Source organism: Sus scrofa, chromosome 14, assembly GCF_000003025.6.
Source record: "Sus scrofa isolate TJ Tabasco breed Duroc chromosome 14, Sscrofa11.1, whole genome shotgun sequence".
NCBI classification, from domain to species: domain Eukaryota; kingdom Metazoa; phylum Chordata; class Mammalia; order Artiodactyla; family Suidae; genus Sus; species Sus scrofa.
In genome coordinates this window covers 100662047-100689253 of record NC_010456.5, presented here as the reverse complement: position 1 = coordinate 100689253, position 27207 = coordinate 100662047, and the positions used below count along the sequence as shown (strand labels likewise).

The following is a 27207-nucleotide window of genomic DNA, read 5'->3' as shown; positions in this document are numbered from 1 at the left end:
GGAGGTTCCCAGGCTAGAGGTCCAATCAGAGCTGTAGCCGCCAGCCTATGCCAAGGCCACAGCAACCACGGGATTCGAGCTGCATCTGCAGCCTACACCACAGCTCAAGGCAATGCTGGATCCTTATTCCACTAAACAAGGCCAGGGATTGAACCTGCATCCTCTTGGATGCCAGTCAGGTTTGTTAACTGCTGAGCCATCATGGTAACTCCTCTTTCCTAAATTCTTATTTTGTTAAATCACTATTAAATCACCTCAAATCTCCCCGCATTCCTGAAGATGGGTAGATGGCTTTTAATATCATGGTATCTTGAATTCATCCGTCCCCTGATCACTATCAGTATCAAAAATATTTGTTGAGCGGAGTTTCCAATTGGCTCAGTGGGATAAGGGTCCAGCGCTATCACTGCAATGGCTCAGGTTTGATCTCTGGCCTAGGAACTTCTCAGATCTCAGCCAAAATTTCATTTCTTCAGAAGAGACCTCCCTGTTCACCTTGATGAGGACGGATTTTTTTTTTTTTTTTGGCTCCACCCACAACATGTGGCAGGTTCCCGGTCCAGGGATTGAACCTAAGCCACAGCAGTAACCAGAACTACAGCAGTGAAAGTGTTGGGTCCTCAACTGGCTTACTGGGGATTCATTGAAATTATAAAGGTTTAACTATGTGAGTAAGTAGCTGTAGATTATCTACCTTTTCATTAGTCTGTAAGTTCCACTTGGAAAGAACAGTGTGTGCCCTACAACTCTTGTGTTCTGAATTCACATCTAGTTCATAAAAAATACTCATGACATTATAGCATAAAGATTAAGAGCTTGGTATCTAAAGTTAAGATTCCAGAGCTTAGAGAACTGATATTTTGGGGCAAGCTGCCAGTATCTCCAAACTTCAATTTCGTAATCTATAACATAGAGATAAGAAAAGCACTATTTTATAAGGCTATTGTGAAGATGAAATAAGATAATTCATGCTGGAGTTCCTGGTGGCTCAGTAGGTTAAGGATCTGGCACTGTCACTGCTGTGGCTCAGGTCGCTGCTGTGGCACAGGTTTGGTCCCTGGCCCTTGAACTTCCATATGCCATGCGCGCAGCCAAAAAAATAAATAAAATAAAATATTCATGCAAAGTACTTACACTGTTATTTCCTTGTGAAAATAGGCTCAATGTAATTGAAAGATTGTATAAGTAATGATTTTTGTTAAATAATATACTCCCTCTGTTTTTTTTCCCCTTGCACAAACAAGTAATTTTTTTTTTTCATTTTAGGGTCACACCTGTGGCAAATGGAGGTTCCCAGGCTAGGGGTCTAATCGTAGCTACAGCTGCCAGCCTATGCCACAGCCACAGCAATGCCAGATCCAAGCTGTGTCTGTGACGTACACCACAGCTCATGGCAACACCAGATCCTTAAACCGCTGAGCGAAGTCAGGGATTGAACCCTCAAACTCAGGGTTCCTAGTCGTAATTGTTTTCTGCTGCGCCACGACAGGAACTTCACAAGTAACATTTTTTTTTTTTTTTTTTTTTTTTTTTGTGCTAGGACGCCCTATGTGTTTCATTACGGAGAAATAATGCATTATTTTGCCCCCCCCCCCAAAAAATCTATATAGCTCTTTTGACAGCTATAGTTTTAAGTGTAAATTATAAAGACTTATTTTGGGTTGTGCCACTCAGGTTCTTGTAAGTTTCAGTTATGTGACTCAGCATGTGTAAGTGCAATCATTTCTGGGACACTGACAAGGTCATGTGTTGGGACTGGCTAGCCTGATATAACATAGTCATCAAACAGGTGCCTCCCTGTGAAGCTTTTTGGTGCCCTGCCAGCCAGCCTTCCCCTACAAAAGCTCACATCTCATTTAGTACCCTCTCCCTCACGTCTATAGCCCCTTTATCTATGTATGCTAAGAAATTTTTGAGGAATGAGTCAGCCAAATATATATTAACTACATGTCTTAAAAGTATTCCAATTTCCGTAGGACAGAGATGACATTCCCAGACCATTCGACAACAATTTATTGATTACTCACTGTGCCTGGGTGATTGTGGGTTCAATCATGAATGAGGTAGCCAGATCCAATGCCCTGAGGAAGCTGGTCTCCTATCCAAGTTCAACTGGAAACCAGACAGATTCCATGTTCTCTGCCTTTTCTTCTGTTTGTAGACACTTCAGGTCTTCTCACAAGTTAGGTCATTAAGTTCCTCCTTTGAGATGTCTGCTCTGGCACTTCAGCCTTTTGTAATCTTCCATTTTTTCGAGCTGCCATAAGACTTTGTGACTAACCATTCCTGTGTGTGTTATGATATGCTATTACCTTTGTGTACATATTATATCCATACCTCAAACAGAGTCTTGAGAGCATATGAAAGTACTCTTGGGAATTAGAGTAAACAGCTAGTTATTTGCTCTTTGACTAGCTTTGGGAACCATGGCTAATTCTGTTATTTATTTTCTTCGTGTGTAAAATGGATATACTAACATCTCACTCATTATGAACTATGGTGAGGATTAAATGAAATAATATGTGCCTCATCAGTACTTGGCATATAGTAGGAACTCAATAAATATTAAGTCTCCACCCCCATGCACACACTCAACACCTCTTCCCCTTCTCCCTCCACTGCACTGGATAGGTATCATTAGATAAGATATTAGGTTATTTAATTGATCCTGTGAATAAATGGAGAATGACTGACAAATACTATTATTCTGGGAATATTGCATTGTGAGAGGCAGTATAGCATCATGGTTAATTAACAGCACTGGCCTTTATATTAGTGAAACAGCTTTGGATTTATCCCCCCAGTGCCCCCAAAAAAGTGGGTCTCCCATTTTAGGAAGTTATTAACTTTTCAAACATTCAGTCTCTGTCTATAAAATGGAGGAAACATGAAGTCTGTCTTCAGGACTGTTTTAAGAATCCAACAAGATACTGTACAGAAAGCACTTAGTATGATGTCTGGCAAATATTAAGTGTTTCAAAATAATGGACAGAGATGATTTCTATTCTTAATGTTATTAATATACAAATATATCAAAGTCTCAAGAGGATAAGAAAATAGGTCTTATGATTAAATATGTCTTTACATATGTCATCTAATGTTTTGGTGTACTTAATTCCAATGCAAATTAAGATTTATATTTTTCCATATGGGATTTTGGTCATGATTAAACATATTAAGCAATTATCTTTACATAACACTTTATAAATAATATGTATTAACTTATTTCTGTGTAACTGGAATTGTGTTAATTCTTTTAATGCCTTATCTCATGACAACCCAGTAATGGAGGATAACTAAAATATCTCTATTTTACAGATAGAAAAATTTGGATTAGAGTGATTAATCAACTTGTCTATGGATATAAAGATAATAATGGAGCTAGGAACCAAACCTAGACAATTTGACTTCAGGGCCCATGTTTAAGTGTTTTGCTAAACAAATATGCTTCATGTACATCTTTGGTCTTCATGACAGCAGATGGGGTAGGCAGGAATGAGGGTCACCCAAAAGAAAATTGCTAGAATCAATGATAAATGCCTTTCCAAGGGCCACATGGCTAATGTAAAAGTGGAGCTGGTTCTGGAACTTCCAGTATCTAATGCTAACATGATCATTTATCCACAGCCATTCCTTACCTCTCAATCAATAAAAAGGAAGGCAATTACGGCTATGAAAGCACTTTGACTAGAACATGAAGTGTTATAGAAATGAGAGCGATTTCTGTTAATGACAATCTCTGTAACTCTTGCTATTATCCTTGATGCCCTTGAAAGGAAGTGCTGCAGAGGGCTAGTTAATTTCACTAAGTCAAATGTATCCATCTAACATCATACTGGTGTGTGGGACACAGCAGTTGGAACCAACACTGAAAGGCCTGGAAGATGGACCTTTAAAGGTGTGAAAATGTGCAGCCTCGTATGGGTAATCTCAGGCATGAAGATAAAGGAAAGGCCTTTTCTTACAGAGAAGCATGACTTCCCCAAATTTCTGATACTACTAAATATAGGAAGGAGGATTGTCATGTTGAGGGTTGAGTAATCCTCCTGTGTTTCAGGACAGGGCTTTACTGAGATGAATTACATTGGGTAGGGTCAAGTAGATGTCTCCTGGCTGCTGCTCTAAAGCGTTGTGAATGTGGAAAAGCTATCGCAACACACCTATCAACAGATTTGTCAGATAAATACCAACCAGGCTGGCATACCTGGCTTTGCTCTATGCCAGCCTGGTTTTGACTCAGAACTTGGGTAGCCTGTTTTACATATTCTCCCACACTCCTGTTCTTTCCTGGCATTACCCATTTCTCCCCTGTCCCTGTTTCTGGTTCAACCACTCCCTTTCTTTTGCTTTGGTGACATAGATTTTGCTTTAGTCTTGCTGTTTACCTTAAAAATGTATTAAATTCTGAACTTGCCCACAGTACACAGCTCCAGAAATTCTCTAACCAGGACAATCTATATTGGGTTTCCTCATCTGTATCTTTAGGGGGACAAAGCTAGGAAGTATCAAGAGCTGGAATTTGGATTCCAGCAACTCTGGGCTCAAGATCCATATCTGATCCTAATTCTTAAATAATTGACCTGAGTTAGTCTTGAAGTCTTCTAAGCATCATTGGTCTTCCTTAAAATAAGTATAGTACCTGTATCACAGAGATGTGGGCAGGAATAAATAGCTTTGGCCATGCTTTTGATAAATACTAAACAAATTAACAAGTGCTAAGGAATGTTAGTTACTTTTCTTATATGCCTGTTGGCTTGAAATTCCCCAGTATATTTTCAACTCAATATATATCATAAGAACTTTGTTTTCCTTGTTGCATCAGATATTTCCAGCCTCTAATATATAAGAGGTGCAGGGTAAATTTTTTATGTTAATGACTGGTAAAGATTATAAAACCACTTACCAAGAAGACCTCTGTCTCCCCAACTTCTGTACAAAGTAGGCTTATAATGGAACTGAAAAATGTTTCCTCATTAAAGTATTCTCCCCTCTAGAAGCTGCAAGTTCAGATTTCTGAACATGTAATACAAAATTAACCTAAAATATTAAATAGATATGATTGATGAGAGTGGGGGCAATGTGCCTTGAGACTCCTACTGAAAATAAATTATAAATTGAAATAGAATATTTTTTAAGATGTAGGAATAAAAACAAGAAATTCTTCCTAGTTGACCAAGAAATGCAGTGTTTTAGGGAGAGTGACTGGTAGAGCAGAGCAGAGTAGGAAAATGCTGAGCTTACTTTCTCCATGGGAACACCAAAATTACAACTATTTTCAGAGAAACCATTGATGAGAATGACCTGAAAACTGGCAGAAAATATTTTCCACAATTAAAGATATAAAAAAGACCCAATAAACAGGTAGGAGGGGCAAAGATGTGGTATAGTCAAGACCCACACTGCTGGGTAGGTGAACCACCAAAGAAAGGATAATCACAATTGCAGAGATTCTCCCCAGGGAGCAAGTGAAATGAGCTCAGAGGGTCCTGAACCAGGAAGAACAGTCCCCAGAACATCTGGCTTTGAAGATCTGTAGGGCTAGCATATGGGAAAGCCAGGCAGCTATGGAAAACTGAGACTCCACCCTTAAAGGGCACATGCAAAATCTTACATGCTCTGAGACCCAGTGCAGAGGCAGTAATTTGAAAGGAACTCAGGTCACACACACTTTTCTGTTCTTGGAGAGCCTCTTAGAGAGGCAGAAGGCAACTGGAACTCCCCCTTGGGAGTAATCATTTCTTTCAGCTTGTTCTGCGATGAGGACACTGGTGCTGGCAAGCACCATTTTGGAGTCCTCCCTCTAGCCTATTAGCATCAGGAGCTTACTCATCCATCAGTGGAGGCTGGCATACTCAGTGGTGAAAAGCTGTAAGTTTTTCCTCTAAGATAAGATAAAGAACTATGCAAAGATGCCCAACATAAAATAGAAAGTCCTAGACACAGAATGAGACGAGAAAAATAATGAAAAAGAATCCAAATTGGAAATAAAGAACTAAAACTTTCACCGTTTGTAGAGGACATGACACCATATTTTAAAAATTCTGAAGGTTGCCAGCATAAAACTATTAGACCAATGAATGAATTCAGTAAAGTTGCAGGATACAAAATTAATAAACAGAACTACATTGCATTTCTATGCAATAAGAATGAAATATCAGAAAGATAAATTAAGAAAACAATCCCATTTACAATTACAGCAAAAAGAATAAAACACCTAGGAATAAATGTAACCAAGGAGGTAAAAGACCTATAGTCAGAAACCTATGAGACACTGATGAAAGAAATGAGGTGACACAAACAAATAGAAAGATACTATGCTCATGAGTTGAAAGAATTAAAGTTTAAATGACCCTTGGGAGTTCCCATTGTGGCACAGCAAAAACAAATCTGACTAGTATCCATGAAGATGTGGGTTTGATCCCTGGTCCCAGTCTGTGGGTTTTGGATCCAGTGTTGCCATGAGCTGTGGCGTAGGTCACAGATGGGGCTCGGATCCTGTGTTGCTGTGGCTGTGGAGTAGGCTGGCAGCTGCAGCTCTGATTTGACCCCTAGCCTAGGAACTTCCATATGCCATGGATGTGGCCATAAAGAGTAAAAATAAATAAGTAAATAAATAAATTTAAATGACCGATATTACCCAAAGCAATCTACAGATTCAATATAATCTCTATCAAAGTATTTTTTTCACAGAACAAGAAAAAATACTTCTAAAATTTGTTTGGAAATGCAAAAGATCCCAGATAGCCAAAACAATCTTTAGAAGTAGAACAAAGATGAGTATATTGTATGTCCTGATTTAAAACTACACTATAAAGCTATAATAATCAAAAATATGGTGTGGAGGTCCCTGGTGGCTCAGCAGATTAAGGCTCTGGTATTGTCACTGCAGGGGCTCAAGTTCAATCCCTGGCCTGGGAACATTTTCTGTCAAAAATAAATTAAAAAAAAAAAAAGACATTAGGGATGAAGCTATAAGGCTCTTTGAGAAAAACTGATGTAGAAATACTACATTGTATCAAAGTTCTGGAAATATACAGCACTACAGTTCTAATTTTATTTTACTCAATAACTCATACACATTGGGCTAGTTAATTAAACTCTCTCTGATTGTGGTTACTCATATCTAAAATCAGAGGGTTGGATTTCATCAGTTTCCTGCAACACACAGATAGTAAGAGAGACAAATTTAAATGGAACATAGAGAAACTTTAACATTTTTAATAATTACATTTTTTTCCATTTTTTACAATTACCTATTTTACATCAAGTTGTACTGGCTATGCCTTAGCAGAATGTCATACTTTAAAAAAGAATCTTGAATTTTGCTTCTAGCCATGAGATAATAACAGGGTCTGGAATTATCATCCTATCCTAAAACCTAGAGAATTGGAATCAAATAATGATCAGCAGTTTTTAGGCATTGTAAATCAGGCAGCACAGGACTGTGATCACTGAGGGGGAAGAAAACAAATGAGGTCAGCCTTAATGTTCTGTCTGCCTTCAATTTCTGGATCGCAGCAAAGGTAGTGGAACCCAAAGAAAGCTCAGTGGTCTAATTGACTTAAAAAGACAGAGACTGGAAGTCAAGAAGGATCAGGACAAAAAAGAAAATGTGTAGATCAGAAAATCAAAGAAAGAGGAGCAACACAGAGAAAGAGCTCCCGAAATACGGAGAGACATCCCCTCCAGCATTCGACTAAATAATAATCTGCCCATGCAAAGAGTAAAATTCAACAAAAATGGACAAAGTAAAACTTTCAGAGAAAGAACAATTACTAGGGAACTGTAAGTAAAACAATTTTAGAGCATCCATATTTGCAACAGGAATTAATCTGAATTTCTACCAGCCAGGATTGATAAACCTCCCTGAACATGTGGGAAATTTAATAGAGACATCAGAAAGTTCATGCCTAAGTAGTAGCACAAAACTTCCTTAGAGGAAAGATTATCCTAGACCTGCCCTAAGGAGATGAAAAGCAGGTCTCAAAACAATCAAACTTAACTGTAAGTAAATTAACCAACTTCCAAAACACATCCAACCTTATTTAAAGGAATAAATAAAATTCAGCACTCAGCAATGCAAAACTCTGTGTCTGTCATCTAATAAAAAAAATTAAGCAGGAATGAAGCAGAAAAATGTAACATATAACCAGGAGAAAGTCAATCTATAGAATATTCATAGATGACATAGATAATTGAATCAGCAGAAAGTATGTTAAAATAAGTATTAAAATATTCATACTATGCTAGAAGATTTAAAGAAAAACATAAAATAAGAATAGATATGGATGGCATGAAAAAAACCTAAATGAGATTTCTAGAGGTGAAGAATACGGTATTCAAAAATTTTAAAATGCACCAGATATAATTACAGCAGACTAGACACTGAAAAAGAAAAGATTTGTGAATATGAAGTCATAGGAACACAAACTATGTAAAATGAAACACACAGGGGAAAAATAATGGGGAAAAGCACAGCTTTAATGTCTTGTGGGTCAATGAAAAAATATATATATATATAATTAAGGACCCAGAAAAGGGAAGGTATGGAAGATATTTTTTAAAAGCAGACAAAAATTTTCAAAATTTGATGAAAATGTAAATCCAGATCTAAGAAGCCCCTCAAATTCCAAGCAAGATATACAACAAAGCCACATCAAGTCTCACCAAAATCAAAAAGCTAAAATTAACTGATTAAAAGAAAATTTTAAAAACAAAGAATAAAAGGTACATTCAGTCCAAAGAAACAAAGAAATCACATACCTATCATAAATTATGTGTGCTAGGAGACAATATAGACTATTTTTAAAGCACTGAGAGAATAACAAAAAAATAAGCATGTCAATCTAAAATTTTATTATCAACAACCAAAAAAGTCTTTTAGAAATAAAGGCAAAAATACCTTCACCAACAGGGCAGATAGAGATTCTGGGAACTTCTCAACCTTGTCTATGGATGTGCACTCGACTCTTCTCCCTCCTTCCTGTGGGAGAAGCCTCAGGGTGTGTACCTTCTCCTATTCATCATGGATCATCAAGAGAATGAAAATCAAAATTGCAATGAGAAACCACCTCACACCTGTTAGGATGGCTGTAACCAAGAAACAAAGCAGCCAGTGTTGGTGTGGAGAAATTGGCGCCCTTATTGGTGGGAATGCAAAATGTTGAAGCCACTAAGGAAAGCAATATAGAGATTCCTCAAAAAATTAAAAACATGGAGTTCCGATTGCGGCTCAGTGGGTTAAGAGCCCGACTAGTATCCATGAGGGTGTGGGTTCGATCCCTTGCCTCACTCAGTGGGTTAAAGGATCTGGTATTGCTGTAAGCTGCACATAGTTGCAGATGGGGCTCGGATCTGGTGTTGCTGTGGCTGAGGCATAGTCTGGCGGCTATGACTCCAATTTGACCCCTAGCCTGGGAAGCTCAATTAGCTGTTGGTGCAGCCCTAAAAAGACACACACACACACACACACACACTCACAAAATTAAAAACAGAACTTTCGTGTGATCTAGCAATTCCATCTCTGGGTATGTAACCAAAAGAACTGAAATCAAGATCTTGAAAAGATACATGTACTCTGAGGTTTAATCCAACATTATTCATAATAGCCATGATATAGAAGCAACCTAAATGTCCACTGATAAACAAATGGATAAGGAAAATGTGGTACATAACATGCAATGGAATGTTACTCAAACTTAGAGTGAAAGACAGCGTGCCATATGCAACCCTGTAGATGAACCTGAAGTGCATCATGCTAAGTGAAATGAGCCAGTCACAGGACAAATAGCACATGATTCTACTTATATGAGACATTTAAAATAGTCGAATTTATAGAAGCAGAGTATAGAATGGTGGTTTCCAGGAGCTAGGGGAGAGGGCAATGGGGAGTTGTTCAACAGGTATAAAATTTCAGTTATGTGAGAAGAAACATTTCTAGAGGTGTTCTATACAACACTTAAAAATACACTTGAAAATATATTAAGATGGTAAATCTTATGTTAAGTGTCCTCTCCACAATAATAAAGAGAAAGGCAAAATAAAGACTCTTTCAGACAGACACTGAAAGAATAGATCATTAGCATATCTGCTAAAACAAGAAATGTTTAAGGAAGTTCATCATGACAAGAGAAATAGAGGGAAATAATGGGAATAAGAAATAAAGGTTTCTCAAGCTTTTAACCAAATAAACAAAATAACCAAACAGACAAAATAATAATAATAGTGATAGTAATTCATTATTAATTATAGTAGTAATAATTTACCATTGCTGACTGCAAATTAGCAAAAACTTAGTGGTGCAAAACAATGTATATTCATTATCTCACTGTTTCCGTGGGTCTGTAGTCCAGGCATGGCAAGCTGGTCCTCTGGTCAGGGTCTCACCAGGCTGCAATTCAGGGGTTGAATAGGCTGCTTTCTCAACGGGTGGCTTTACTTGGAAAGAATAGGCTTCCAAGCTCATTTCAGGCTTTAGACAGAACTCGTTTTCTCATAGGCATATGACTGAGTCCCAAATTTTTGTAGGTAATTGGTTGGAGGTCCCCTGCTGATCCCAGAAGGCTCACACAGTCCCTTCCCATGTCAGCTTCCTCAACATATCTGTATTTCATCAAGCCTACAAGGGAGATCTTTTGCTCCAGTCTGCTAAGATGAATCCTCATGTAATACAACATATTCAGGGACTGACATTCCATCTCCTTTGCCAATTCTCTTGTCTAGAAGTAAGTCTCAGGTGCCTCCCACATGCAAGGGGAAAGGGTTCACAAATTCTTGGACACTACAAAGTGAAAATTATTGGAGGGGGTCACCTTAGGGTTTGTGCACCTTATTTTTATTACAAAAATCTCACTTACTTGGAGAAAGGAAAGTGTGTTTAATTTTGGAAACATCCTTCCATCAATCTAATTAGGTCTTGGTAAATTTCATGGGGTGCATCTTGTCCAAGGTAAAAATCCACATGATTGTAGTGAGGAATCAACTTATAATAAATAAGCCTGGTAATTTTAGGGAGTAAATTCTCAACATCTTTGAGATCAGCCACACGGTCCTGTCCACCGCTCCACACTGCTGTTGGAACTTCCATCTTAGAAACGTTGTATAGGGGAGGTGTAAGCTAAATAAAATTAAAGAGAGGAAAAAATAGTTTTCACAGAGAACCACATTATGGAAGTAATTTTCTTTTTCTTTCTTTCTTTCTTTCTTTCTTTTTTTTTTTTTTTTTTTTTTTACTTATTTTTAGGGCCAACCTCGCGGCATATGAAAGTTCCCAGGCTAGGGGTCGAATCAGAGCTACAGCTGCTGGCCACAGCCACAGCCACAGCAACGCTGGATCCAAGCCTCATCTGTGACCTACACCACAGCTCATGGCAATACCGGATCTTTAATCCACTGAGAGAAGCCAGTGATAGAACCTGCAACCTCATGGTTACAAGTCAGATTCGTTTCCCCTATCCCACAATAGGAACTCCAAAATAATGTTAACTATCAGTTGTTAAGCAAGTTCTTCAAATGCTAAAAATGTGCAATTAGGACACACTTGATGCTATATAAACATTAAAATGTTAAAAATACTTGAAAGCATTTTTGTGCAATAATACGAATTATAGATAAAAAACACAACCATTATGTTCCTGATTTAAACTTTGGGGAAAATAGATGAGAATCTTAGAGGAAGGGGTTTCTTGTTTCTGTGGAAGATCCTTCTAGCAACAGTTGGATTGAGAGTGTATCCATTTCAAACAATATATTGGATAGAATAAATAGAAACATCCCTTCTCAAATGCAGAAATCTGGGCTTAAGGAATTATTTTTTTCTTTTTTGGCATATGGAGGTTACCAGGCCAGGGATCGAATGTGAGACACAGCTGCAATCTATGCTGCAGCAGCAGCCATGCCAGATCCTTAACTCACTGCACCACAGCAGGAACTCCCTGGGCTCAAGGGAATTATTAATACTCAAGCAGACTCTTCTTTTTTTTTTTTCTTTTTAGGCTCAAACCCGTGGCACATGGAAGTTCCAGGGCTAGGAGTCAAATCAGAGCTATAGCTGCCAGCCTATAACACAGCCACAGCAACTCAGTATCCTTAATCCACTGAGCAAGGCCGGTGGATTGAAACTGCATCCTCGTGAATACCAGTCAGATTCATAACCTGCTGAGCCACAATGGCAACTCCTTGAACAGACTATTTAGGGAGGATTGAGATCAGTACAAAAGAAGACATTTGAAAAATGTTTGAAAGGAGACAGCCTGTTACAGAGAACTAGATTGGCTGCTATCTAATCTGGCAAATTTCCCTTCCCCCTTCTTTCTGGTAACAAACCTTTCTTGTGCTGATTCAACAAATCCCGAGCCCTCAATTCCAGAACGGTCCAGGGTGATCAGTGTTGGCCAATTAGTCCTTCACTCTCCTGGCTACAGTCTAATTAATTGTATGAGAGATGGAGGCATTACAAAAAATGGGCCAGTGTTCTCTTGGGAAATTTTTGCCAGAGCTATTGAGAAAATATAGGCCTTTTCTTTGGGTTTGCAGTTTAAAAAAAGGGATATGAGCTAAGTATATACAATCATTATTGTACTATCTTGTAAATACCCTAAGAATGGAAATAGCTTATGCAAGCAGAATTGCAAGAAAGTGAGAGGGAAAGAGGTGTTGTGACAGTATATATATTCTTGGCTATTGTGAGTTTACCACTATAGCTTTTGGTTCAGTAAAACTAAACCACATATATAAAATATTAATTAATTTAATTAATATATAATATATAAATTAATTTAATTCAAAATATAGTTGATATCTGGAGTTCCATTGTGGCGCAGAAGGATAAGGATCTGGCATTGTCACTGCTACGGATTAGGTTGCAGCTATGGCACAGGTTCGATCCCTGGCCCGAGATTCTACATGCCATAGGTGCAGTCAAAAAGAAAAAGATAAAAATAAAGTTGATTTCTGCTACTTGCCATGGAAAGAGTTGTGTATTCTACGGACTAAACTGTGTTCTCCCCCAACTCATATGTTGAAACCCCAACCCCAAGGTGATTGCATTTGGAGATAAGACTTTCAGGAGGTAATTAAGGTTAAATGAGATCTTATGGTTTGGGTCTCAATCCAGTAAGATTGATGGCCTTAAGAGAAGGGGTAGGGAGAGAGAGATACTACTTTCTTCAATCACACACAGGGGACAGACTCTGTGGACACATGGAGAAGGTGGCTTCCTGCAACCCAGGAAGAGAGCTCTCACTAGAACCTGACCATGCTCGCACCCTGAACTCAGACTTCCAGCCTCCAGAACTGTTAGAAATAAATTTATGTCCTTTAAGCCACTCAGAATATGGGATTTTTTTATGGTAGTCCAAGCAGATTAATATATCCATAGTTACTTTGGGTAGCAAGACTAGGAAGGAAAGGTAATATGGATCAAGTTATAGTTGATTAGGAAACAGTAGCCCTAGCCAGGGAGAGGTTTCTAAAGATTAGACGGCATGCCATGAGTTCTCTTAGAGGAGTGATACTCAGGCAGAGTGCACTAGTACAGTCATTCCACATGTTACTGTCAGTGCATGAGTTGATGCCTGGGTCTTTACATTATTAAGTATTTTAAGTATCTCACCCCTGCTCTATAACACTGGGAAGCCTTGGACCTGGGCTTAGGAGCAAGTGTAGCTAGGAGGAGGCAACATGAAGGCAGAGAAGGAAATTGGTGCAGATTAGCTAATGAGCAGTGCACACAGGGAACACTGCGCTCAGAAAAGCCTGGTGCAGGACAGGGTCCCGGTGCAAAGTGCAACTGAAGAAAGAAAAGGCATGATTTTCCTAACTTGACAGTTTTCTCAGTAGGAAAATTCAAAGCATAAATGTTCAAATGTAAGGATGGAGAGGGAGAAAGAATAGAAAAACAACACAGCACTAGGGGCAGCAAAAATATTAGCAGGCCTTAAGATACAGGTGGATCTGAGAAGGCCTGAAATCAGAATACATTTACTGATTATTTAATACCCAGCTAAGAATGAACAGGGGAGTCTAGAAGATGACAAGATCAGAAGCCAAATTATATATGGTGGCTTTTAGCCAAGAAATTATTATTATTATTATTATTACTTTTTTACTAATAAAGGATTGGTGACTCTGTTGGTAATTACACCTGTCTAATTTATGGTGTTATTACTCATAGTTGTGACAAATGTTATTGATTTTTAAAACATGTATATTGTTTACCCTTGGTTTGTTTTAGGCATTTTTCCTCAAAGTTCCAAGCAAAAGATCCATAATTAAACCTGATTCACCACATATTTTGATAGAATCTACAAGCACAGTGAATAAGTTACTACCTGTGATTCAACTCTCACCCAAGCAAGCATATGAGTCTTATAGGATAAAGTCATCAACTAAAAAAGATTTACCTAAAGCAACTATATTCTCCTGCTAGGACAAAGAATTGGTTAATTATGAGTAAATAGTAATTTGACACAGTGTGTGAGTTTGTATGTGTGGGCAACACCATCCTCCACACATATAACTATAGCAGTTTAGGAGAAAAATAAGATTTTTCACACTAGCTGAGGTTATGCATTTTGACCATTGTAGTTATTATGGTGGCATTGAAATTGCTTTTTAAAAAATTTCCAAATTCCCACATCCCATATATCTTTGATGACTATATATTTGACTTGAGCTCAGTCTATCAGAAAGAAGCCAAATCCATCACTGGATTTCCTTAAATACTAGAAGAAAATAACAGCATCTATTTGCTTTAACATAGATTTTTATTCCAAAAGTTTTTATATATAATGTCAAGAAATAAATTGACATACAATTATTCTACAGCTAGCACTGCCTCTTCCTAAAGTGATATTATCTGGAATTTCTTTAATAATTCATATATTTTTACAAAATGAGTAATAGGAGTTCCCATAGTGGCCCAGTGGTAACAAACCTGACTAAAATCCATGAGGATGCGAGTTCAATCCCTGGCCTTGCTCAGTGGGATATGGATCTGGCATTGTCATGAGCTGCAGCTCCAATTCGACCCCTAGCCTGGGAACTTCCATATGCAGCAGGTGCAGCCCTAAAAACAAAACAAAAACAAAAAAGAACAAATGACACCCCAAGGAATTATTAGGATAGTGTTCGTTAATATTATAAGAGATGGATAAGTCAGAGAATTTGCTCTAGAGAAACAAAATTATGCATCTTTAATTCTTTAAAATGTGGTCTTAATTAAGTGCTAATAGTTTCTATTTTCTGAAAAGGAATAAGTGTAGTGGAAGAAGACTGGACTTTAGATTTTGGAATCCCTGGGTTATATTTTGGTTCTTTATTAGCTAAATGATTTTGACAATTTCCCTAACTCTCTGAACCTCTGGAAAAAAAGAGACAATAATATTTACTTTGTAAGATCACTGAGAATCAAAAATAATGATATAGCATATGGTAAGAACTGAATAAGTAGCATCTGATCTATAAAAATATTTGGTATGGTAAACAGGGCCTAATAGGTCCTTAATGCATTAAAACTATTTTTTTTAGTTCATTTGCATTGTGCAACTGATGATTATTGCTATTATTGTACCTGGTGGAAGTGCATCATGTTCTGATAAGGGTTTCCCCAATCGAATGCTTGGAACCGACCAGAATTAACAGCCTATAATAAAACAAAAATATTTAACATGTAAAAATGACACAAGAAAACAATGTACATTTAAAGACACTAAACAAAAATATACTAAGAGATTGACATTATGTCCCACTCTTCAGCACATGAGCTAAAAGTCAATAAAGTTTAATAAGTCAAATAATAAAAATGATTAAAAAATTGATACTAATTCACAGAACTGACTGACAATCTTTTACTCCCTTCTGTAAGTTTCCAGTGGAAAATTCTCAAGCGGTGTTGCCTTTAAATATAATGCTGTATACTAGGAAAAATTTTTAAAGGATGCTGAATTGAATGATTCTTGAATATCTTGGATTCAGGAATTTTATAATTTTGGGGGCATGCCTGCGGCATGCAGAAGTTCTCTGGCCAGGGATTGAACTCATGCCACAATAGTGCTGACGCCAGATCCTTAACCTACTAAGCCACCAGGAAACTCCTATATGTTTTTTAAAAAAAGTTACCAGCTATCCATCTCCCACATTAAAAAGTGATGGCTATTATTATTAAACAATTTTATACCTTAGTTATCCTTGTTAGATGGTCTGGGATACTACAACTCTTTATCTTATTCTTAAACATTTTTGTTGCTTTTGAATGGTCACTCAAAGAGCATCCTCAGGGCTTTGCGAGGTGTAGCGTCTTTCTGTCTCCCATCTGTAGGGCCAAGAAGCCTGCCATATTGTCAATAACATGGCTATAGGCTGAGTCTCTGAGATGACATGTATGCCCGTTTTTTCATTTTAATTTTTTAACTTTGGATATTAGAGTAGAAACATGCATACCTCTAGGGGTTCCTTTTTCTGTTATTTGCCACCCGTGTTGGATGGAAGAGACAGATACTTCTTACCTTTACCTCAAGAACTTCATTAAATTATTCTCAGATTGTTCCATGGGCTTTCTCCCCCCTTAACTTGAATCTTAGATTTTTTTCACATTCATTGATTTAAGTCTGATTTTTTTGTTTGAAATGGTTCCCATTGGGATTTATACTGACAGAGGCAGTAGTCTGCTGCAATTGAAATTCTGCAGGTTTTCAGCAATGAGAAGCAATAAGAATGCACTAGTTAGGAACTTAGTTCTAGCATCAAACAGACTTGGCCTGAATCCAGGCTTAATCGGTTTTTAACCTGTGATCCAGACAAGAGATGCTTCTTTTCTAAATCTGTTTCTCATCTGTGCAACAGAAATGACAATAATATTCTTATCAAGTTGTGAAGATTAAATAGGGTAATGCATAAAAAGAATGTAGCACCTATGAATGCTTAAGAAATTGCTTTTCATTAATATTAATACTATCTCTATTACCATCATCATGCTTGCCTTCGCTATCTGCATAACTTATGAAAAATACTTTATCTCCCCTATAACTTATCTCTATTCTGAAGAGAACTTTTTGTCAAAGGAGAATTCTCTTTAAGAACAGTCAGCTCAGAGTTCCTGTTGTGGCTCAGTGGATTAAGAACCCAACTGGTATCCATGAGAACTTGGGTTTGATCCTTGGCCTTGTTCAGTCAGTTATGGATCTGGCATTGCCACGAGCTATGGTGTAAGCTGCAGACATGGCTTGGATCTCATGTTGCTGTGACTGTGGTATAGGCTGGCAGCTGCAGCTCCAATTCAATCCCTAGCCTGGGAACCTCCATGTGCTGTGGGTGCAAAGCAAACAAACAAAACACAACACAAACAAAACAAAAAAGAACAGTTAGCTGACATTTGTAGAATGGGGAGTATCAATGCCTTCACTGAAAGATTGTTATAAGAATTCAATGAGAATGAATGAAATCTTATGTTTGGACAATAAGAGGAACACACAGTAAGAGTTCAATAAACAAAACTGACGTTGTATTACTCAGAAGGGCATGCTCATCAGAGTCTACTTGTCTCTTCATTAGTAGGAGGTCCTATGTCCTATGTTCTATCTTTCTTCCTGTAGGAACTTGAAGACTTATTTCCTTGGGGTGGAACTCTTCAAAGAATTTCAGAAATGCTCAGCTAGATTTTCAGACTATCTATAGCAGTGATTCCCAACTTTAAAGCATGGAACAAATTAATTAGGGTGTAGGTTAAAATGCAAATTCCTAGGGGTCTCAGATCCCTATTATACTTTTTAAGTATTTAAAAATAAAATATTTAATTAAGTATTAGAACTTTGAGGAGACCTTCCCTCCTCCTCCCTCCACACACATTCACACTCATACATTCTTGGCTCAGAAAGCTATACTTACTAAATCTAATTTATCTCTGAGCTGGCCAAATATTGAGTAATATAGTAACTCAAAAAAAAAACTTAAACTGAGAGTAAAATAGAAACCTTTGATATAGTTTAACTCTTCTCTAACATTTGACTTCCTCTGAATACAGCATTATTTTCGCACTCTGAAATCACCCATATTCCCCTTGGAGGATAAGCAGATCTTTCTGGATAGCCTGTATCATGTTCTATAAAGCTCGATTAGAGTTTATGATTTCCCAAAGGGGAAACACAAGCTTTGCCTAGAAAAGGTAATTTTGTATAAACTAAGGATGAAATTCACTCATAATATCTGGGAACCCAAACACCAGACACTGAGGACATAGAGAATAGAAGACAGAAGAGGAAACCAACATGAGTTGATACTGATTCCAAAAACATCAAATCTGACAGTGGCAGAACCTGCAAAACTCTGCTGTGAGCTCCCTGGGATGCTCTTTGGGACTTTGCAGAGATGTGTGCACCATGTCAGGAATAGGGAGTACGTACCTGGGCCCAGTGCAGCATATTCTGAACAGATGTTCCCGCATGGCTCTGTGCCAAATAACATCCAAGCGACTCTGTAAAGTAAAATGATTATTTCTGGAGTTCCCGTTGTGTCTCAGCGGTAAGGAACCTGACTAGTATCCATGAGGCTGCAGGTTCGATTCCTGGCCTCCTTCAGTGGGTTAAGGATCTGGCATTGCTGTGAGCTGTGGTGTAGGTCACAGAGACGGCTCGGATCTCACGTTGCTGTGGCTGTGGCCAGTAGCTACAGATCTGATTCGACCCTACCTTGGAACTTCCATATGCCATGGGTGTGGCCCTAAAAAGACAAACAAACAAAAGAAACAATTATTTCTTACCTGGGAGCTATCATATAATCACACTACAAGGAAATATGAGTATTTTCTTTCTCTCTCTCCCCTCACTCTTTCTTTTAAGGAATAAACGTGCACCATACCATTTACAGACATATTTAAGGACTCTCTGCAGCCCATCTTTAAGACTTTTTCCTCCCTCACTTTGATTCTTCTGTCCTGGGCAGTGTAAGCCCCACTAGGGCATCCTGCTGGTCAAAGACAAATGGTCATGCACCTCTCCTTTCCAGCCTCACCTCTGACAGGTCCAAGAATATAGACAGTCAAGAGAGAAAAACCCCAGTGAACTTCTCCTTCACCCTGGGTGTTAAGTCCTAAGGAACATTCTAAGAAAGTGTTTCATCATAAGACGCTGAGAACAGATCTGAATGTTTCCTTTTGCTTTCTGTTTAAAAAACAAAACAAAAACTGAATATTCTGCAGGGTTCTTTGAAAGTTTGTGGGACTTATTTTTTTTCTTTTTTTTCTTTTTTTTTTTTTTTGTCTTTTTGCCATTTCTTGGGCCACTCTCGCGGCATATGGAGGTTCCAGGTTAGGGGACCAATCAGAGCTGTAGCCACCAGCCTACACCAGAGCCACAGCAACGTGGAATCTGAGCTGCGTCTGCGACCTACACCACAGCTCACAGCAATGCCAGATCCTTAACCTACTGAGCAAGGTCAGGGATCGAGCCCGCAACCTCATGGTTCCTAGTCGGATTCGTTAACCACTGCACCGTGACGGGAACTCCCTGTGGAACTTAATTTATCCAGTATTTAAACCTCTATTAACATTTACACTTCTTCTTATTTTTATTTTTTTATTTTTTGTCTTTTTGTTGTTGTTGTTGTTGCTGCTATTTCTTGGGCCGCTCCCGCGGCATATGGAGGTTCCCAGGCTAGGGGTTGAATCGGAGCTGTAGCCACCGGCCTACGCCAGAGCCACAGCAACGCGGGATCCGAGCCGCGTCTGCAACCTACACCACAGCTCACGGCAACGCCACATCCTTAACCCACTGAGCAAGGGCAGGGACCGAACCCGCAACCTCATGGTTCCTAGTCGGATTCGTTAACCACTGCGCCACGACGGGAACTCCTACACTTCTTTTTAAATGAAAAAAAAATTCTTGACTTTATTTTCATTTTGTTTAGTATACAAAAGAATTATTTTCTATCAAAGTGAGTATCAGAAACATCTTGGATCTTTAAAAAAAATACAGCTACTTATGAGCCACCCAAACCTATGAATCAATATCAGAATTTCTGGGGCTGACTTCTGGACATGTGTATTTTTTCAAAGTTCCACAAACGCTACTTATGTATCCCTGATTATGCTCCACTAAAATAGACATCCTTGGAGTTCTTGTTGTGGCTTAGCAGTTAGTGAACCCGACTAGCATCCATGAGGATGCTTAGACCCCTAACCTGGGATGCAGCCCTAAAAAGACAAAAAGACAAAAATGAAATAAAATAAAATAAAATAAAATAAAACATCCTCGTAGGTACAGTAATCGTCTATAATCCAGTCCCTAAGAGTGAGAGAAAAGGCAATCTGATATATAAATGTACAATGAGGGCCCCCAACAAATGTTCTAGATGTCATTTTTGTCAAGTCTTTCTACCGAATTTTTTTAAGGTCTGATAACTTAGCTCTACTTTCTTCATCTAAGTGATAGGCAAGTACAATTTCCCTAGTAAATTGAGAAAGTAAGAAGTAACGTGCAAGGCAGTGGTTAAGGCATGCCTTGCATAAATAGCTTTTTATAAACCCTGCTCGAAAGCCAGGAAAGTATTAAAATCAGCACTTTTCCCTGAGGTAGATGAGGCTCTGGGCAGTAGTCTGCGAGATAGATGGACACTATCTTCAGCTTTGTCCACCTCTGGTTTCAAATCTATCTCCAATCTAGCTGGGGACAGTAACTTCCTCTCTTTCTCCCACCCATTCTTCCAGTCTGCTAGTGGTAGCTAAGAAGGGGAAAAAAATTCTTAGTTAAGTTGGAAAGGACTTGATAAGAACCCCCACACTTATCCATCTTTGTATCCCTTGAACAGTGAGTCTGTAGCTATCACTGAAGAGCTATTCCTTTATCCATTTGGATAAAAGAAGTAAAATGAAGTTCAAAAAATGACTATTTCCAAATCACATATGAAAGTAGAAAATTGTTTAAAAAATAGATACCTGGGCTCACTCACTGAAATTCTCCTCAGTAGGTCTGAGATAGGCTTAGCACAGCAAGATAAATTTTAAAACCATAGCCTAGTCTAAGTGAAGGAATTTTCAATAGCAGCACATTGGCTAGCAACAGGTTGTGAGAATTTTCAGTGCAAAGTCTTCTAAATCTTCACTAAAGAAAGCTGACTCTCATCTTTGACTGGAAGCCTTAAAAGTTAGCTACATTCCAGAGGCAAAAAGGAGAATTTGAAATGTGGTTTTCATGCAATTCAGAATAAATTCTCCTCTCTGTGCAACAAAGCAATTACCTTCCTGGATCTGACTACTTACACCTACCATGTTTAAGTTTTTTGGATCAAATCCACTCAAAGTAAATATAAGTTGCTGCAAATATGATGAAATATCTTCCGGTTGCACACGTTGGTGCAATGAATTGGTCAAAAACGTGTGAGGAGAGAACATCTTGTCACCAAATATACCTGTAAGATCAATTTAAGACAGCATCAACTTTCAGGAGATGAACATCAAGAGCAGAAAATGAATGGTAATTCAGACAAGGACTAGACACAGTGACATCTGCTAAGTACTACCCTCAGTGAACAAGAGGGCTATAAACTTTGAGTCAGGGATCCTTGGTCTGATCTAACCAAGCTATAGAAGAGAAAGAAAGCCTCAACCTCTAAAAGTTTATGCCATGCCTATAATGCTATCTATCATTTCATTGTCAAATCCTAGCGAGTCTGGCTTCTTTTTGCACAATCCTGTCTCAGTTTCTCAACATATATCAGCTGAAGTATAACAATAATCCCATAACCATTCTTCTCATCTTTTCCCTTCTTCATATCCTTTACTCTTATCCATTTCCATTTGGTCATCAGGAGGATTTTTCTAAAAAATGAGCATTATGAATGTCATTCCTTTGTGTAAATACCTTCCACAGTCACCCAGTCTCTATGGAATAAAATCCAAACTTATTTACTTGGCATTTAAGCCTTTTAAAAATCTATTCCTAAAAAGACAAACAACAAACAAACAACAAAACCCCACTTTGGAGTTCCTGTCGTGGCGCAGCAGAAACGAATCCGACTAGGAACAATGAAGTTGCAGGTTCTACCCTGCCCTCGCTCAGTGGTTAACCCTTAACGGATCTGGCATTGCTGTAAGCTGTGGTGTAAGTTGCAGACACTGCTTGGATCAGCATTGCTGTGCCTCTGGCGTAGGCCGGCGGCTACAGCTCTGATTCGACCCCTAGCCTGGAAACCTCCATATGGCATGGGTGCGGCCCTAAAATACAAAAAAAAAAAAAAAAAGGATCTATCCCTATGCTTCCAATATTACTTCTCATATACATCACAAATTTTTTTAGATTCCTTTTAAGATTTTTATTTTTTCTATTATAGTTGATTTACAATTCTATCAATTTATCCTGTACAGCAAACTCCTCACAAATTTAAAGCCCCAATAATGTCAATTACATGTGGTTTCCCATAACTTGAGCTTCACCCCTTCAATGTTGCTCATGTTTCCTTCCTGGTTTGGAAAGACTTTCTTGTAAATTGAAATCTTGTCCTTTGGCTCAAACTCAACAATGCCATCCAAGAAGTCTTCCATGATTCCAAAACTAGAAACATTTTCTATGAGTTTGTCTACCAATTTCTTTGCTCTCTCATTATGATGATTCTGGCATTTCTATTAGAAATCAGTGAATCATATACAGTAACTTCTCTATTGGAATTAAAGCTCTTTAGGGCAATATTTATAAAAATATGAAACTTGGTGATCCATTTCTCTGCTTAACATTCTTCAATGGCTTCCATTACCAACAGAACAAGACCTAAACTCTTTAACGTGACATAACTGCTTTCGGCTATCTGTCCCCTACTCTCTCCTTGGTCAAATCTCCACCATTCTCACAGGCACCCTAATTTTTCAGTCATAGTAATTGACTGAAAAGTATCTTTAAACTTATAAGTATCTTTATAAACAGACAGCTGTTTCCTGATGACATGCTTTTGAAATAGAAACTCTCAGATATGTTTTTATAGAATAGGATTGAACTGTACTACACCACAGACATGTCAAAACACATGGAAAATTGAAGCAAAGCTGGGCAAATTGAGGAGAATGCAGAGATTCCATCATCTCAAAATGTATCTTAACTCTATGGGAATATGGAAATAATTGAACAAGAAGTCCAGTGTTGTTTACCCAATAATGTGGGACCAAGCTGGACTGAAATCTTTGTGTTAAAAGAGGCCTACATACTAAGAGGAGAATGTGAGCATTTTCCATGTTGTTCTGATAGCTTTCCTGCTACTGTCTTTCTCGGTTGTACCGATATGGAATTGAATCACCATGGGATAATTTGCTCATCCTTCACCAACCAGAATGCCTGATTTCTATAAAAACTGTTTCATGTTCATGCGTTCACTGAAATCACTGAACAGCGTGATCATCTTCACTCTCCACAGGAGAAGCCCATATTACAATGCAATAGGAAACACACCAACTCTCACAGAGCAGTTCTCCACTGAGTAAATAATCAGTTTAGTTAGCTGGTAGCTGGCAAAGAAGCATGTGGAGTCTAGGATATTGCCAGGTTTTGAGACGTTGACAGACTGAGAGTCTGCAAAGTGTGGGCAATCGAGCAAAGTTGGATTCTAGTGATGAAGGAAACTATTCTTTGACAATCATGACAGCAATAACAATAGTTGGCATTTGTTAAAGGCTAACAATGTACAAGACCTATCTAAGGGGTTTACATATATGAACTCAATCCTCTCCTATGAGTTTCTCTCATAGAAGCGACTACTCTATCCCACTTTACAGATAAAGAAAATGTTCCCAGAACACTTAAGGTCTTGACCATATTTACCAGCTACCTAGGATTCAAACCCATGACATCAGACTCCTACTGTGATCTCAACTACTATCTATACTGTCCCTGATAAACTTGGGGCCCAGAGAGAATTTAACCTACTAGATTAAACAACCATCATTTAATCAGTCAGATTAGCTTTTGCTATGTCTGTGATTGAGGAATGACATGAGAAGCCTCTAGAAGACACAGGATAGAATGGCAAAAGAGTACTACTCCTGAACATTTTGGTAAAAGTGTACATCATCAGTAAAGCTACATGTGTACCCTGAGCACCAACTATAGTCTTAGAAGTTTGTAAAATGTTATTTGTCTCTGATTATCTTCTCTTGAAATCAGTGGAAGCAGAGCTAATTTAGTTACTACAGATTTAAACTTGCGGAAAGTTGTCACATACCTTGACTACGTCTCTGGAAAGAGCTGTTAATTGTTTCAGAGGACATTGGGTGTATTTCACTGTGGTGACTGAGCCAGTGCAAAAAATATTTAATCCTTTTAGCCAGTTCTGGATTAGTGGAGAATGCTACGAAAGCTAAAGGGAAGAAGATATGAGCCATAGATTTAAAAAATTACTAATTCCTTTTAAATTATAGTAAAAGTGGTTATATTGAAAAAAACAAACACAGAAACTCAGAGTAAGGACCATTTTTCGGGAAGGATTTTTTACATTTCCAAAGGTGGAACTGGCTAATTTAAAATAAGTGAATTCTCACTTAAAAAAATGCATATAGATGTAAATCTACTTAGAGAGAATGTTGAAGAAAGAGTTCAAATATTTTGTGGAACATGTCTGGTAAACTGCAAGGGCCATTCTAGCTTGACATAGCTTTTGGTATCAGACAACTGGGCTACAATCTTGGCTCCATTTGCAGGCTGTGTGAACATTTGGGCAATTTATCTCCCCATATGAGTCTCAGGTTTCAATCTGTAAATATGGAAAATAAAATCCTTATAGAATATCTTTCGAAGGTTAGATTTTATATATATATAACTTTCTAATGACATCATCACATTAGAAAGGATTCTTAAGTTCAGCCATTTGTAAAATATGAATGATAATGCTCTCAAAGGACTGGTGTAAATGAGTTGGTATTTTCAAGATCTCTAGCTGAACAGAGAACAGGGAGAGAATGAAGTACCTATGGCACTGCTAACATGCCATCCATCTAGCTGCCCCAGGACCTACTGGAACACAAAATCATACTGATTTGTGACATATAATCACTGAGCTCTGTAATTCTCTGCTTTCTTTTTAGTGTCCCTCACTATACTGTGACTCTTTAAGGGAAAGATGCATACCATACTTTTCTCTGCTTCCCCAGCATCTAACCCAGAGTCTGGCAATATTTGTTGATACAAAAATGAATAAATAAATAATTGTCTCTCTTTTAGGCTTATCCATCATCTCCAAGTTTAGTCCTAGGGGAGGAAAAAAAAATCCCCAATCATTCTAACTTCGCTCTTTAGAAGCCAGCCAGAAGAATGGTCCTCCCAATTCAAAGTCGCCAAGCTAGAAGACTGCACAGAGGGAAGAACCCTTGACCCTTTTATGGATATGAAGCAGATCCCAATGCTCTCAGATCACACTGCCCCAAACACCAATGGTGGTGCCCTGGGAGTGGCCCACATAGTAGAGTTGCTCCTGTCCCGTTTTCTCTAGGATAAATGATTGTGGCTGGAAGGTCATATTTAGCCATTTCATCCAAACTGCCAAAGAAAAGAACAAATATTGGGGGAAAGAATTTCATTGTTAAGCCTGCAATCTTCAAACACATTCATTGCAGACATACATGCTCAGCTTTTGTTAAATAGAAGACTAGAATCAAAACATGGTGTTATGTGTCTGTGCAACTTTTCAGGATATTGCCTTGATTGTAAGAGTAACCTTGTTAAGCAACTGAAATCAGAAATCTGACTTGCAAAAGCCTGCCAGGCTTTTCTCTTAATTCTGGAGCAGATTTGCCAAAATTCCCTTGAAAAGAAAAATTACCTGGAATGCTTATTTTAAAAACAGAAAAAAAAGCAGGAGTTCCCTTGTGGTGCAGTGGGTTAGGTATCCAGCATTGTCACTGTAGCAGCTCTGGTGATGCTGTGGCATGGGTTCCATCCCAGGCCTGGGAATTTCCACATGCTGTGGGCACAGCAAAAACAAAAACAAAAAACAACATAAAACAATAAACACCCAAAACAAACAACAAAGCAAGGATTTGCAGACATCAGCCCAGACAGAGTGAATCAAAATTGCAGGAAAGAGGTCTGGCAATATGTGTTTATTTAAGTACTCCAGGTGCATTTTGTGTGTATGTGTGTTATTGGAAAAACACTCATCTAGGGGATCATTATGTTTTCTCAATGGTGTACGTGACACAACTGCCGGGCGGGGGGGGGTGGACGTTAGGAAATGCCAAATGGCTTCCAGGATAAAGCAGGAATGAGGCCAAGGAACAAACAGCTTTAGTGACTTTCAAGGCATGGTTCTAAATTTCACTACAAGTGCAGGGCTCCTTCAGTGAATGCATCTGGCCTAACTTCTAAAGCAGACAGTGCCCCACGGGCCGCTGTGGCACCTTGTTCTAGGGACAGATTTCAGCACCACCAGCCTATATTCAGCAGGATTACTTCACTGCTAACATTTTGAGTATAAGCTATGCTAAAAAAGGGCTTGGCTCATCTTGGCTTATCATGAACGTCTAGTTCTCAGGATTTTCAACCAAAAACTTGTTACTGGTCCAATTCTTTATTATTTTTTCCTGTTTAGGAAGAATACCATGTAAATTCCTCTGGGATCCACGTCGACAGACAGTTCTGGAATCAGTCTTTCTAAGCAGACTTTTGAATTTAATGTTTCCTTGCATATATACTTTACATACACGCACACAGAGTGGAATGTTTAAATAACTATCGATGCAATAATAAGGGCATTTCTTCAGAGCTTGAGAAAGAAATGTTTCCTTGCACATATACTTTACATACATGCACACTGAGTGAATGTTTAAAAATAACTATCAATGAAATAATGAGGGCATTTCTTCAGAGCTCCGGCAGAAGAAGAAATGCTTATTTCCTTCTTGTGGATTCTATAGTGTGTGTTGGACAGACAGGAAAATTCAAAGGGTGTTCATCCATATAAATCAGTGAAGTAACACACTTTATTTACAGGTAGAATTCTCCTTACCTGAAGGCCCAGTATTCTTGTGATTTGAGTGAAATTCAAGTGTTTCCTGGACCAGGTATTTCCCCGGCTGTTCCCATCCATACATCATAACAAAATCTGCCAGGGAAAGCAACTGTTGTTGCAGGTGCAATCATTACTGCAATGCCTAAGCCATGCTGCAAATATACAACAGGCTTTGGAGCTGTAAAACATGGGTGAAGAAATTTTTTATCTGAACTTCCTTGGTGTGAGAAA

General features: G+C 38.3%; 2 protein-coding genes across 3 annotated transcripts in view; both read right to left on the bottom strand.

The window, feature by feature from the left end:
• Positions 1 to 10391, bottom strand: part of LOC100156277 (lipase member N) — a 31367-nt gene extending 20976 nt beyond the window's left edge. For both annotated transcript variants that reach the window (XM_021073255.1, XM_021073254.1), the window contains exons 1-3: positions 10329 to 10391; positions 4904 to 5037; positions 2028 to 2286 (exon numbers count right to left, since the gene is read on the bottom strand). The gene's annotated coding sequence lies outside the window, so the exon portion shown is untranslated. The remainder of the gene's footprint in view (positions 1 to 2027; positions 2287 to 4903; positions 5038 to 10328) is intronic.
• LOC100157486 (lipase member K) lies at positions 10225 to 27068 on the bottom strand. Its single transcript, XM_021073258.1, has 6 exons — positions 26974 to 27068; positions 25398 to 25505; positions 24196 to 24330; positions 18399 to 18469; positions 15572 to 15643; positions 10225 to 11116 (listed from the first exon to the last, which is right to left on the bottom strand). The coding sequence occupies exons 1-6, from the start codon at positions 27059 to 27061 to the stop codon at positions 10877 to 10879; spliced, it is 714 nt and encodes a 237-aa protein (XP_020928917.1). The 5' UTR covers positions 27062 to 27068; the 3' UTR covers positions 10225 to 10876.